The following is a 15566-nucleotide window of genomic DNA, read 5'->3' as shown; positions in this document are numbered from 1 at the left end:
TGCACGAGCTCTCTAGTTGTGACATGTGGGACCTTAGTTCCCCTACCAGGGATCGAACCTGCATCTCTTGCATTGCAAGGTGGATTCTTAACCACCGGACCCCCAGGGAAGTCCCAACCATATGATAATTTAGCCTGTGGTAGACATGGCATCCTAAAGGTGAGGGAAGGGAGAATGATTTGATGTGTAGGCTCCTAGGACAACCAAGAGTTGTGTAGTCACTCAGTCATGTCTGGCTCTTCATGGCCCCGTGGACTGTAGCCTTCCAGGCTCCTCTGTCCATGGGATTCTCCAGGCAAGAGTACTGGAGTGGGTTACCATGCCCTTCTCCAGGGGATCTTCCCTTCTGAAAGACAACCAAGAGAGTAAGTGGAAGAGACTCAAGTTGGAGGATCCTTACCTCAAACCACATCGAAAACAAAGTACCAATAATGTATTGAAACTTAAAGGGAAAAGATAAACCTATTCAAAACAGGCTAAGAGAAAACGTGGGTGAATATGTAGTCTTGTGATGAAGAATTATAATAGTTTCTAAACTTAGAGGTAATGGAAGAAACTGTAAAACAGATAAAAATCGACACTCAATTGTATAAAAATATAGAACTATTTGCAGCCAGTATGAGAGACAAAGGGGGAGAGGGCATGCTCTCATGCTACTGGTTGGGAGTGTAACTGGTATAGTCCTTTCTGGAGAGCAGTGTGATAATAAGTATCAAGAGCCTTAAAGATCCTCTCCTGTGACTCAACAGTTTCTCCTCTGGGAGTCTAGTCTTTGAAAATTGCCAGGAATTTGGACAGATGTTATATGCAAAGCTGGTTACTTTAGCTTTAAAAAAAATAAGAAAAACTGGAGATAATCCAGTAATAATAATGTCTATTGGTGAGAGAAGTGTTAAATTGTGTTTTTAAATAAATGAATTATTCACTACTATAAGCAAACATAGGTATAATTCTAAATCATAGGATTGCTGTAATTAACAGTGACATTTCCTTTATATTTCAGTCCTGTTTTGCCTCAGGAAAATAAATTATAATTCTTCCATGTTTGCCAAAAGCCAAATTCAGTACTAACTAAAGAATAGTATGATTATTGGGCCATCTTTGAGCTTTTCTTTTGTACTGTGCAAAAGATTGTTAAATAAAAACCAATAATCTAGCACATTTATAAGATGCCCATTGTGTGTATGGCATTGTGCCTAGTTTATTTCATGACTGTTCATTTATTTCTAGCATCATCTTAAGAGCAGGTAGTGTTCTTATCCCCATTTTACAGGTGAGGAGCCGGAGGCCCAGAAAGCTTTAGTTACTTACCTGAGGTCCTTTAGAGGCAGAAGCAGAGCTGCTTGCATCCCAGACCTGGGAGACTCCGAAGCCTGTACCTGAGTATCTGCTCAAGAGCCGGTCCTGCTTTGGAATGACTAAAATGTAGAAAGAACAAGTGCCTTTTTTTTTTTTTTTAAGATTTATTTATTGATGTATGGATGTGCAGGGTCTTCATCGCAGTGAGCAGAAGCTGCTCTCTGGCTGCGGTGCACGGGCTTCTCATTTGATGGCTTCTGTTGTCGGAGCGCAGGCTGCCGCTGTGTGGGCTTCAGTAACGGACGCTTCTGGGCCCAGTGGTTGGGCCTTGGGGGCTCCGCAGCGCTGGCTCCGTAGTTGTGGCGCATGGGCTTAGTTGCCCGCATCGTGGGGGCTCTTCCTGGAGCAGGGATCGAACCCACGTCCCCTGCATTGGCAGGCAGATTCTTTTTTTTAATATATTTATTTTTAATTGGAAGATAAGCACTTCTCAATATTTTACCGGTTTCTACCATACTTCTGCATGAATCAGCCATAGGTATACGTATGTCCCTCCCTCTTGAACCCCCCTCCCTTTCCTCCCTTTCGGTAGTCACAGAGCGCCGGATTTGAGCTCCCTGCACACAGCACATTCCCACTGGCCAGCTAAGTTTACACGTGGTAATGTATACGTGGCGATTCTACTCTCTGTTCATTCCACCCTGTCCCCTTCTTTGTCCACAAGTCTGTTCTCCTACTGTTCACGGCGTCCTCTCTGTCTGCATCTCCAGGAAGCCCACAAGTGACGTGCAAAAGCAGCTTTAATGGGGTTTGACTGTCACTGCACCCCGTTCACTGTGCTGTCCCATCACGGGGGTTTCTGTCACCCAGCCAGCCCTGTTCTTCTTGTAGCTTGAGGTCCTCATCTCCCCACCACAAATCACTGTTTGATCCCAAAGATCAAGAGGCCCTCTCCTGCTCTGTGAGTATATGTGTGACCCCCAAGCTGTTCCTCAGCATTTCTCACAGCCCCCCACCTCTACAGAGCAGTAATGTGCAGGTTCCGTGTTTGTGAACTGGGGGAAGGCTGTGAAAAAGCATCGCACACCACCTTTTTCTTACTCACTGTTTTTGTTCTGGAATGGAGAGGACCCTAACCATAGCAGCATTTCTTTTTTTTTTTTTCCCCTGAAACTCTCTCATTGTTTATTCACCAATCAATATCTCTTTAGGACTTACTGCGTTAGGCATTTTGAGGAGATGGAACTGAAATAAATACACGTTTTCCTCTTTCATGATACCCTTTGTCCCCATTTTCAGTGGAAAGGAACTTATAGCTCTTCCTTTATTCTCTGTAAGGACTTAACACAGAAGGATGATCCAAACATACATAGTAAAAGTATAAAGGACACAAATTGTTTTTTTTGTAATTTTGTTCTTTAGTTGCTCAGTCATGTCCGACTCTTTGTGACCCCATGGACTGCAGCACGCCTGGCTTCCCTGTCCTTCCCGGAACTTGCTCAAACCCATGCCCATTGAGTCGGTGATGCCATCCAACCATCTCATCCTCTGTCGTCCCCTTCTGCGCCTGCCCTCAAATCTTTCCCAGCATCAGGGTCTTTTCTAATGAGTCAGCTCTTTGCATCAGGTGGCCAAAGTACTGGAGTTTCAGCTTCAGCATCAGTCCTTCCAATGAACACCCAGGACTGATCTCCTTTAGGATGGACTGGTTGGATCTCCTTGCAGTCCAAGGAACTCTCAAGAGCCTTCTCCAAAACCACAGTTCAAAAGCATCAATTCTTTGGCACTTAGCCTTCTTAATGGTTATGGTCTTTTTTAAAACAGGGGCCAAATTTTTTCTTTGGCTCAAGTAAAAAAATAAAAAAAAGATGTAATCTTTAGGAGCTCTGGAGCAAAAGCAGAATGAAGACCTTGAAGTCAGATGTACTTGGATTTCAATATTGTTTCTACCCCTGCCTATGTAGGTGAATTAGTTTACCATTCAGGATTTAGCCACTGCATCTCTAAAATGTGCATGGGAACACCTACTTTATTGCATAATACTAATAGGATATTCATGTAAAAACCTAACACAGTGCCCCACACTTTCTATACAGACATAGCAGCATTTCTTACCAGCTTCCATGAAGTTTTTTTTTTTTTTTTTTTTTCACCTTCCCAACTTTATTAAAGAAAAAGCAATGATGGTAAATCTCTAGAACATAGTCAATTTTCTGGGATTCTTCCCTCGAAAACATGACATTTCCATGCACATGCCAAAGCTTACATGGTTCCCAATTGTGCTAAGTAGGTGAGAAGCTGAAATCCTAAAATGTTCATCTTCCAACTTTTCCCAGTCTGTGGTCTGTCTTTGGGTCAGCAATAATCGCCTGAACAGCTACTATGCCTTCATTAATTTTTGTCTGTAGCTCTCTGAGCTCTTCTATATGTAGCAATCGCAGAATTTGAGCAACTTCATTAAGAACTGCATCCCCGTGTCAAAACCAAGAATATGCTTGTCTAAGGCAACCTGCAAGCCCTCTTTCGTTTGATTTGCTTTAGCAGCTGCATCTTGTGTCAGGCGCTCCTGGACCAAAATGTGAATTGCCTTAAGCATTACCAGGTAATCATCATGACGCTGAATCTGAAGAAGGTTAGCCAAAGCCATTACACCAGCCTTAAAATCAGGATTATTTACATCCAAATTGATCAAAGGCTCTGCATTTTTATCTGCATTGTCAGCGTTTTTTGTATTATCAGTTATCAAGTCCTTGTTGTATTTTTCAGCATTATCTCCGTACTCAAGTCTAACAGCTAAGCCAAGAAGCCAGTTGATTGCTTCCTGTCGATCTTGAATCTTGAAAGGACAGTTAACATCTCTGAGATACTTTTCAAAGAACTTGGGCCAGTCACTGCTGTGGATGTTTCTTAAATTACCTGTCTTCAATTTTATAGTGTCTGATTTTCTGGTCTTCAAGCCAAACAATGAAGTTTCTAAATTCCGTTTCATCTTTGCAGTTGAAGCCGGCAGGGTTGTGGTAGTCAAGGGCCGTCAACTTGCGTCAGAACATGGTCCCGGCTGCTTGCTCCGGTCCCCTGGGATGCAGCCGGGAGAGAATGAAGTCTTACACAAGCCTTGCTGTTAACAGTTTGCTTTCCAGTTTCTCCTCTTTGTCATTCTTTTTTCTTTTTCTTTTCCCATCATTGATGCTTTCGAAACAGGAAAAGGGGCAAAAGAATGAGGTTGTTTTCATTCATGATTTCATAATATTTTTTTTAAAAGAAAACTATGTCTTTGCTAAAGAACAATATATAATTTGTCTTTCCAAATTTCTGTCAACATGGGTTTCTCACCCTCAGCACAATTGACATTTGGTCTGGATGACTCTGTAATTGGGTAGGGGGTAGGGGGTGGGGGGTGGGCATCCTGTGTATTGGGGATATTTAGAGGCATCCCTGGCCTGTCCCAAGTAGATACCAGTTTCTATTTCTGCCCTTATACCCCAATCAGAATTGTCCTCAGGCACTGCTGGATGTCCCCTGTGGGGAAAAATGGAAACAGACGGCTCAGAGCTGGAAAAGTCCATCTGAGAAAGCAGGCGTTATAACATGCGGAGCTGGCCTACTGGGGACGCTGGTGTCTGTAAGCTGGACAGTCAGGCAAGCTTCTCTCAGTTGATGACCTCTGATAAAAAGATAAAACTTGGCAAACTAATGTCTTTTTGCTTTTTACTTGAAGTGATGGGAAGTAATTGTCCTTGTAATAGTATATAGTCATATCAGATATTTTATCCATTGAATATTTTCAGCTTTTTTCACATATTGATCTGATTATATACATTTGAGAATAAAATGTATTTTCTTTTTTTAAACAGTATGCAAGCATTGAAAAGAATGGTGAATTTTTCATGTCTCCCAGTGACTTCGTCACCCGATACTTGAACATTTTTGGAGAAAGCCAGCCTAATCCAAAGACTGTGGAACTTTTAAGTGGTGTGGTGGATCAGACTAAAGATGGGTATGTTTGTTTTTGATTATCTCATTTAGTTTTTGTTTTGTTTGAAACAGCTTTCTGTTTCTTTAATGATTAGGAAGCCAATGTGCTACATTTTTTCTCCCTTTTACAATTAATACATTATTTTAGAAATGATGCCCTTAATATTTCCTTCAGTGTTCTTATCCCAGTTGGGGATTCTATATCTGAATTTCTTGACATAGTTTAAACAACTATTTGTAATTTCACAGCTATTGGAGTTGAGTGATGTGAAGATGTGCTTGAATGTGTGTAGTATATTTTAAGTTTTAAGGCAACTGTAAAAATTATAAATGTAAAACGCAGGTCTGTGAACATAACTTTTCTATAATCTTTCTGCTCAAGGAACTTTTAAATGTCCCATATGTTTAAATGCTATAAATCTGATAGACAGAAGAATGATTCGAAATCCCCAAGAAAGGCATTCTGCCCAAGTGGGAAGAGAAACATGGAACCACCTGAAACTAAATAGGACACTTTGCAAGATGCCTTTGGTGTTCTTTTTTCTTTTACCAATATTTTCTGTTTACATTTTAGAAAGTGAGTTATTCATAAGTTGTGTAAGAATGAAGTTGATTTTTACCGTAAGTGTAGAATTTGGGGCTCCAAAATATTGGTAATATGAGTACCAATATTCCCTAATAACCAAATATTATCTGCCTTTCTGGGGTATTCTTTTGTTCTGAACTTTCTCTTTTGGTCCCATGTCTGTTTTTCCTATATGCATGGGTTTGAGATAAAACCAAAGAAAACTCCCTTGATGTACTGTGAGTGCTCTCAGTTTTACCAGTACTTCTCTTTACTTGCTTATACATCTATTGTTCCATCCTACATGAAGGTAACTCCCTCTAAAGTGAAAGTGTTGCAGATGAGAAGCAAGTGGGGAGGAAATTGGCAATTATACTTCCTGTCATATGCTGGCAGATTGCTAGATTATACCTTCTCTGTTTCAGGGGTGGCTACTTGTGTTTTCTACAATTTGTGTAATCCCTCCCAAGGTGGGATTCTTTGCTTTGGAGGAAAATATCCTTTAGGAGCAGACATTTCTTCCCTCATAGGGCCTGTCTGTGGAGGTGCAGGGGGAGAGGTGGAGGTATATTTCACACTAGTTCATTCAGGCTAAACAACTGCACAGAACATTGCTTTATTCTAGCAAACACTTTGGAGGGGCGGTGCAGATTGGATTGCTTCCACATCCTCTGTGCTTATAAGGTGCAGAAGAAGTGTGACCAAGCTCACATGCAGTACGAATTAGCTAACTCAATGTTTAAGATCAATTTTTTTTTTTCTTACTTGATAGTTAAAAAAAATTTTTTAAGCTATAGAAAATGTAAAGAATTCAGTGGATGTCTAATAGATACCCTTCATCTGGATTGATTGTTAACACTTTTAAAACCTGTGTGCCTTTTTAAAATTTGTTTTAACACACATATACTTTTTACACATCACACACATAATTTCCTCTTTTGGCTAGACCAGTTAACTATAAATTGCAGACATCAAGATACTTCAATATTTATCTTTGAATAAGAGCATGCTTCTTAACCATTATCATACTTAGGAAGATTAACAATCATGTGACATATCTAATATCCAGTAGATTAGCAATCATGTGAAATATCTAATATCCAGTCTATTTCAAATATGCCAGATCTCTCCACTCACCTCTCCCCCACCTCAAATGCTTTATTGCCTTTTGTTTTTCAAATCCACCATCTAATCAGGTTTCCTGTATTACATTTAGTTGCTATATATCTTCTAATCTAGAACAGACTCTTGCCTTTTTTTTTTAACCACTGATCAAGTTTAGTGATTTTTTTACTTCAAAAAAATCAAACCACCGTAAAAAAAAAAAAAAAAAAGAGGCAAATAAAACTGATTTTCCAATCATTTGAAAAGCATAGTGCTTATTTGTCCAAAACAGACTCAAACTTAAATGCTGCCATTATCATCTCTAAACTTCTGCAATAAAATTAGCATTTATACATACATATATATATATGGGCTTTGTTTATAGAACTGTATCTTGCAGTCAACAGGAGAAAGACCACATCCTTGTTTTATTATTCTCTCATGACATTGACTTCGAACCCAGGCCCAGTTATTTTGTTGAAAGCCCCTCATTCTGGACTTGTCTGGTTGTCTCCTCATGACTTGGATTCAGATCAGTTTTGGGGTGCAGGTTGGGAGAGATCCTGCTGTCCTGTCCCAGCACTGATGATACCCAGTTTGATCACTTGGTTCAGATGGTGTCCGCCGGATATTTCCATTCTACAGAACCACTTTTGTTTTGTAATTAGGAAATAGGCACTTTCAGAACATGGGAATATCCTGTTTCACAGCAGCCTTTCAGCCAGTAGTTTCGGCATCCATGGTGATCCTCTTCTGGATTAGTTATTACATCCATAGTGATCCTTTTCTGGATTAGGCATTATATCCATAGTGATGCTTTTCTGGACCAGGCGTTACATCCATGGCAACCCTTTTGTGGACCAGGCATTACATCCATGGTGACCCTTTTCCGGATGAGGTATTACATTGGTGTTTGAAAAAACAGTGATTTTTTCTGACTCTTTCTCATTTATTATCTAGAATTCTTTGGTAAAGAAAAGCTTTCTTTCCTCCACTCCCTTTTCTTTCTCTGTTAATTTTTGTATCAGTGTAAACTCATGGATTTATTTACATTGAACTCAGTGTGTTAGAATCTTTTACTAAATTCTCTGAATTGTTCAGATTGTCCCAGGGTGGTCAGTAGGAGTCCCTTCAAGCTGGCTTTTTGTACCCTCAGCCTGTGAGTGTTCTTGCTTTTGGTAAATAAGGTGTACCCGGCTGGCTTTGGATTTGTCCTGCCCTTGTCCAGGAGATCTTTTCTCAAAGGCCCAGGTCCTCTTGGTTGGGACTGGTGCTTGGGAACATGAAGCTGGGCAGTAACTCATTGCTACTGGATTGTTCCTGCCTCTCTGACGTTTCAGTGGAAAGAGCTGGGAGATGTACTTAAAAAACAAAAAAAATCAAAAGTTCATAATGATAGTTCCTATTTAAATTTAACCTTACAGGAATTTCCTTTCTTTTCTGTTTGTATCTTTTTAAGTGAAGATTTTGATTCCTAGTTACACGAATATGTTTACAGTCATTACTTTTATGTGATTGTAGTATTTTCTAATGTACTTGGCTTCCTTTTCATCCCACCCCTATTAACACACTGGCTTTTCCTATTCCTTATACTCTTCAAAAAATATAACCTCGAATTCATTAGACGCCAACAATGTAACATGCATTTTACGTATATAATGTAACATAACGTATATTTTCTCATGCACTTATAGCAAATTCTTGGCTTTCCTTCCCTAGTTTCCCAGATGAGAACTAAGGGATCAAGTAATTTGCTGCGTAAAGGTACCCAGGCCTGTCAGGCTCTAGTCCTGGGCCTTTCCACTGCTCAGAGCTGCCTTCTCTCATCATCTCACAATTCTCTTTAACTTGACATTTTCTTTCTGATTTTGTTTTATCTTAAATGTTAGCATTTTACTGTGACAAGGAAAGTCTTCAATAGTCTCAATCCTTTACCCTATGACTAATTTTTTTCTTTTCTTCTCCTTTCTTTCTTTTCAGTGTTAATAGTGAATAGTTCAGTTTCAATAGGGAAAACAACCACCCATGACCATCTCAGCCTGCCACGGTATTTTGAATTTTTCAGTATATTCTATGACATACTGCATTAATATTTTTCAAAATTTGAATTCATTTTTGTTTTAATTCTTTTATAATCTTTCTGCCTTTATCAGTGTTCATATTTCGATATGCTGTTCATATGAACAGTGTTAGATAGCTTCATCATTTTTTATTAGATTAATAGACCATACTTTATGAAATCATGCCCTTACAGAGTTATTTCAGTTTCTACTTTTCTATAATAGATACTCTGGAGTGAATATATTCATGTATGTGGCATTTCCCCCTTCTGTTTAATTTGTTGCTGTTCAGTCACCAAGTCATGTTGGACCCTTTGCTGCTTCATGAACTACAACATGCCAGGCTTCCCTGTCCTTCATTATCTCCTGGAGTTTGCTCAAACTCATGTCCATTGAGTCAGGGATGCCATCCTACCATCTCATCCTCCATCACCCCCTTTTCCTCTTGCCCCCGATCTTTCACAGCATCAGGGTCTTTTCCAATGAGCAGTCTCTTCAGATTAGGTGGCCAAAGTATTGGAGCTTCAGCTTCAGCACCAGTCCTTCCAATGACGATTCATGGTTGATGTCCTTTAGGATTAACTGGTGATCTTGCTATCCAAGGCACTCTCCAACACCGTAGTTCAGAAGTATCAATTCTTCGGTGCTCAGCCTTCTTTATAGTCCAACTCTCACATCCGTACATGACTACTGGAAAAACCATAGCTTTGACTATACAGACCTTTGTGGGCAAAGTGATATCTCTGCTTTTTAATACACCATCTAGGTTTGTCATAGCTTTTCTTCCAAGGGGCAGGTGTCTTTTAATTTCGTGGCTGCAGTCACCATCTGCGTTGATTATGAAGTCCAAGAAAATGGAATCTGACACTGTTTCCATGTTTCCCCATCTGTTTGCCATGAAGTGATGGTACCAGACGCCGTGATCTTCGTTTGTTGAATGTTGAGTTTTAAGCCAGCTTTTTCACTCTCCTCTTTCACCTTTATCAAGAGGCTCTTTTAGTTCCTCTTTGCTTTCTGCCATTAATGTGGTATCTGTTTAATTACTTCCTTAGATCTAATAGAGACATTCCTGGGTCTAAGGGTAGGAATATTTTGTAGCTCACTGTGATATGTGTTGTTACAGTTCTTTCCACAAGGACTGAGCTGAACAAGCCCTTGTGTGGTGTTAAGCTGATTGAATCAGTGTTCAAGACCCATTCACATGTGCCTGTACCATCTTCCCTAACCCCAACCCCAGCACACAGCTAGCGCCACAGTATTTACTTCACAAACAGATCTAATCATAGATCTCTTCTCAGTGTAAAATGGTGAATGCCTGCAGTCCCCCTTCCTTTCCCTTTCTTTAGAAGCATAGCATTTGTCAGGTTCACAAGTCACACATCATCCTCGTAAATCAAGTACTATTCCGTGAAAAACTTACATGACAGAAGCTACACGGTGGCCCACAAAAGCAAAGCGCACACCCCGAACAGCAAGGAAGTGCTGAAGGGGGTGCCATTCATCTAGCCAGACGCTTCTGGGGTCTAATCACCGAGCTTGGCTGACCTGAGGGATTTTTAGTGCATAACTTTATTAACATTTAAAAAGCTACTTATAGATGGACAACTTTAGAATTTAAAAATAATGACAGCTGTTGTGGTCCAGATGTCATGATAACATAAAATGCTCCATTTTAGTTAATTATTGGTCCTCTAGCTGTGGTTTTTTAAGTCCAAGCACCAGGCCCTGCATATTTTACCACCTCCAGTGTCTAGTCCAATATCTGGCCTCCATTTCACATTGATTTGTTGACTCGACTTAGGTAAATCTACTAACATTTTTGCCCCCTCTTGTTACAAAAGACCAGGAGTGTTGGGAAATGGAAGATCTAGTTCAAATCCTAGGTTGCTCATTGTTGGAAGCTGACATACGGCCCCCTGAAGATATCAAGATAGCAATCCCTGAGTTTGGAAATGTGACCTTTTGGGAAAAGTGTCTTTGCAGATGTGGCTAAATTGGGGCTGTTGAGGAGCTGACCCTGGCTCACCTGTGCTTTAAATGCCATCATAAGCATCCACATGAGAGGCAGAGAGAGAGATGACGCAACACTCGCAGGGGCAGGTGGCATTGTGACCACTGAGGCTGAGATCGGAGCGATCGGGTCAGAGCCAGGGGACACCTGGGGCCACCGGAAGATGGTTCTTCCCCGTAGAATCTCCCTTTGAATGGAGAATGGCTTTGCTGACACCTTGACTTCAGATATCTGGTCTCCAGGACTGTGATAGAGATGAATTCCTGCTGTGCCAAGCCACCCCTTTGTGGTCATTGATGTAGCAGCCCTGGGAAATGAGTCCCCTTACAGAGCTATTTTCTTTGGGGAATTAGAAGGCCTATTGTTGTTATTCAGTCGCTAGGTTGTGTCCGACTCTTTGCAACCTGATGAACTGCAGCATGCCAGGCTTCTCTGTCCTTCATTATCTCTGTGAGTTCGCTCAGACTCATGTTCATTGAGACTGTGATGCCATCCAACCATCTCATCCTCTATTGCCCCCTTTTCCCCTTGCTCAGTCTTTCCCAGCATCAGGGTCTTTTCCAATGAGTCGGCTCTCCGCATCAGGTGGCTTGGAGCTTGGAGCTCCGCATCAAGTATTGGAGCTTCAATATCAGTCCTTCCAATGAATATTCAGGATCTCCTTTAGGATTGACTGGTTGGATCTCCTTGCAGTCCAAGAGACTCTCGAGTCTTCTCCAGCACCACAGTTCGAAAGCTTCAGTTCTTTGGCACTCAGCCTTCTTTATGGTCCAACTCTCACATCCATACATGACTACTAGAAAAACCATAGCTTTGACTAGACAGATCTTTGTCAGGAAGGTAATGTCTCTGCTTTTTAACACACTGTCTAGGTTCTTCATAGCTTTTCTTCCAAGGAGCAGGTGTCTTTTAAACTCATGGCTGTAATCACCATCTGCAGTGATTTTGGAGCCCAAGAAAATAAAGTCTGTCACTGTTGCCATTGTTTCCCCATCTATTTGCCATAAAGTGATGGGACCAGGTGCCATGATCTTCGTTTTTTATATGTTGAGTTTTAAGCCAATATTTTCACTCTTTCCTTTCACTTTCATCAAGAGGCTCTTTGGTTCCTCTTTGTTTTCTGCCATTAGAGTGACATCATCTCCATGTCTGAGGTTTTTGATATTTCTCCCAGCAATCTTGATTCCAGCTTGTGAGTCATCCAGCCTGGCATTTTGCATGATGTACTCTGCATGTAAATTAAATAAGCAGAGTGACAATATACAGCTTTGATATACTCCTTTCTCAATTACAAGGTCTGTAGTTGTAAAGAATTTTCAGGGAACAGAGACTAATCAGCCTAATATAGGAGGAAAGGTTTTTTTTTTGTAATTATTTATTTTTGGCTGTGCTGGGCCTTTTTTGCTGTGTGGGCTTTTCTCTAGTTGCAGAGAGTGATGATAACTACTCTCTAGATACAGTGCATGGGCTTTTAGTTGCAGTGGCTTCTCTTGTTGCGGAGCACAGGCTGGGTAGGTTCATGGGCTTCGGTAGTCGCAGCTCCCAGGCTCTAGAACTCAGACTGGGTAGTTGTGGCATGTGGACCTAGTTGCTCTGCGGCATGCTGGAATCTTCCTGGCGCAGGGATCAAACCCACGTCTCCTGCATTGGCAGGTGGGTTCTTTACCACTGAGCCACCAGGGAAGTGCTGACGGCGTTTTTTCAGTAGTAGCTTTTTGAAGGACCAGACATTTTCCAGGCGGGGCAGAGACCGCTGTTGTGGACTGTTTCCTGGAAGGCTTGGCCCCTTGCTGCAGGCTTCGGCTGCATTTGGGGCTGGGGGTACTTTAGCATGGAAGTTAAGCACTGTGCACTGCCTGGACGTAGAGGCCTTCTGGCAAAGGGACCTTATTCTTCCGGAGCCCTCTTGACACTAATTTAGTGATTCCTGAGGCTTCACCAGCCTCCCACACTGTGTGCCTGTTGTGGAGGGCTGTCCACTCAGTCATTCAGTAGCTATTTGGGACCCTCATCTCTGTGCCTGGCGCTGTTGTGTGTGTGCGGGATGCTGTGGTGAGTCGGGGGGAAGGAGTGCTTGCCTGTTGGGTGCTTCTTATTCAGTGGAACAGACAGCTGTTCATCAGAGAAGCACAAATAAATGTGAAGTGATGTTGTGATGGGTGTTATGTAGGAGAGACGTGGCGTGGGAGACAGCATGGAGGCTTCCTGCCGATGGGGAGATCAGGAAAGATTCTGAAGCCATGGGAATTGGAAAGGGTACTGGGCTGGGTGCGGGGGACAGCAGACAATCTTGTAGACAGAGGGAGCAGTGGCTTCAAAGTCACGTTCTGACATGCTGAGGCTGGCAGGCCCAGAGCAGGGCAAGTGTGGGGTATGGTGGGGGAGAGGTGGGCTACGCTAGACTGTGTGGGAACTTGTACTTGATATTAAGGTTGGGGGTCTTTGTTACAGGACCAATGGCGATTCATCAAAGGGTTCTGTGAGTTGAGGGGTTGGCATGACCTGCCTGTTAAACACGATCCTCCCTATTAATCTTCTTTGATTTCACCAGTCCTCACTTTCCCTTTAAACCTTTAGATTTCTCTGCATTCCATTGTTTTAATAGATTTAATGATGAGTTTAATCAGTTTGTGCGGTTCCTTGAGGGTGCACAAGCCTGGAAGTTCTTTGTCAAATGAGCCTCTAGTCTCTAGGGTTTTCGGAGCCTCTGAGGAGGGAGAGAAGGGGAGGGGGTTGGGTCTGTCAGCTCCTCCCACTTAGGCCCTCTTATCTTGACTCGACAGTGAGAATTTTCTCCTTGTTGTTGTGTTTGGATAATTTTCGGTGTATTTTTTCGGTCTGGTTGTCCTTGTTATGTTTTTGTTTGAAATGGGAATGAAGCTTTTACCTGCAGTCTTAGTACATTGTTTGCCTAGCTAGCTCCTACGAGCAAGGGGAAAAATAAATTGTGTTTATGTCCCTTTGAGCTTGGCAAACATGTTTCGAGTTGTGGTTTATGAACTGAAGTCTCATTAGAGAGGCCTGGGGCTTAAATGCTGTTGGAATGGTACCTGGTGTCACTTGGGATGATGAAGCATCACCCAAAGAAGCTGGAGGTGTGGGCTGCCTGGCCTCTTGGCTCAGGATGCTGTCGGCCTTACAGGTCTGACCCCGTCACTGTGCGGGGCGGGGGGGGGGGCTGGATACTGGACAGCACTGGTGTCTAACTGGTTTGCTAGGATCAAGCGTGAATTTACTGTGTAGTTTTCTGTTTCAGGTGGGGAGACTCTTTGTTCTCCATGAGAGAACAAAAGTTGGCTCTTTCTTTTGAAAACAGGAATGTCAGAAATCCTGATTTCTTTTTTCCCCCTCCTCGGACATTTTAATTATGAAAAATTTGAATCATACAGAAAAGTGAAATCCTGATTTCCTCATGACAAGCTGACGCGTCCAGCGTAACACCTTGTTATTCCCCCCCCGTTCTGTTGAAACAAAATGATAATATACTCGGCATCCACAAATAAGTCTTTTTTTCTTCAGAGTACAGTCAGTCAGTCCTGGGACAATTCCCATTTTGAGGCATGAGGAATAAGAGTGCCAAAGAAGAAAAGATAAAAAAGGAAATCTTGTGTTTTAAACCCTGTGGCTATATAAGTAAAGTGTGTTTTCTCTGTTTCCCATGTTTGCTGTCTATCCTGAGAAGGGGAAAAAAAGGCCTTTTAAATACTTCACAAGGTGAAGGAGGATATAATAATGTTGTTGATGATAAAATCATTTTTATATACCTGTTTTCACTTTGTGAGGCTGTTGCGATGAAATCCAGGCCCTGGCCACATGCTGAGAGTTAATGAGGTTGACAATTGGCAATGCTTAAAGAGTATTAGGGTAATGTATTTAAACATACAGCAGTTCACAGCCTGAAATGTTCATCGCCTGTCAAATAGAATCCACAATCAATAAAAGGAGGTCTTTCCATTTGCTAATGAGGAAAGTTGTCTGCACTACTCAGGTGGACACAGATTTTAGATAAATACCTGGAATTCATAAGCTGTAGAATTAAGCAAAGGCATCTCTTTAATTAAAAAAAAAAAAAAAAGAACGGTAATAATCAACAGCAGTCACCTGAGAAGCTTAAATTTTCTTCTTAGTCATCAGACTCCCAAATTAATCCACCAAAACAAAAAGCCTCATTAGCAGCTCTCGTTGAATCAGTGTTATTTTTTCTTTCTCTCAAGGTGTCTGATTAACCCCCTTTCTTTTTGCATTACTCACTTTGTGTTAATATTTGATGTCTGAAGTCATGGGGGGAGGTGCGTGCAATGTGGTGGCTAGACGCTGTCTGCGCAGAGTAAATTAGAAGGAATTCTTAAAAAGGTTTGTATTATGTCGCAGGTATATTAGCAAACCTTTAGGAGTGTCAGGTGCCTGGGTTGTTTTTCTTCTTAATTCCAGAAAGGATTGATTAAAGACGAGGTGCTGATTTCACTCCTCATTCATATGTAGGGTTAGCCCTCCTCCTCTTCCTCCTACTTACCAAGCCTGGCCCTCTTCTGCAGAGTTTTGCTGTCAAAGG

The 15566-nt window shown here is 41.7% G+C and overlaps 1 protein-coding gene and 1 pseudogene across 3 annotated transcripts in view; one reads left to right on the top strand and one right to left on the bottom strand.

Annotated features, from left to right (window-relative positions):
* The window catches only part of SLC25A13 (solute carrier family 25 member 13), a 227306-nt gene that overhangs the window by 42774 nt on the left and 168966 nt on the right, over nt 1-15566 (top strand). For 2 of the 3 annotated variants that reach the window (XM_061164932.1, XM_061164931.1), the window contains exon 3: nt 5154-5296. In XM_061164932.1, coding sequence (XP_061020915.1) covers nt 5154-5296 — 143 coding nt within the window. Of the gene's footprint in view, nt 1-5153; nt 5297-15566 lie in introns of those variants that run through there. The other variant, XM_061164934.1, reaches the window with a different exon arrangement.
* Nucleotides 3536-4349, bottom strand: LOC133072745 (RNA transcription, translation and transport factor protein-like; annotated as a pseudogene).

Source organism: Dama dama, chromosome 18, assembly GCF_033118175.1.
Source record: "Dama dama isolate Ldn47 chromosome 18, ASM3311817v1, whole genome shotgun sequence".
Lineage (NCBI taxonomy): Eukaryota > Metazoa > Chordata > Mammalia > Artiodactyla > Cervidae > Dama > Dama dama.
This window is presented reverse-complemented; position numbering and strand designations above follow the sequence as displayed.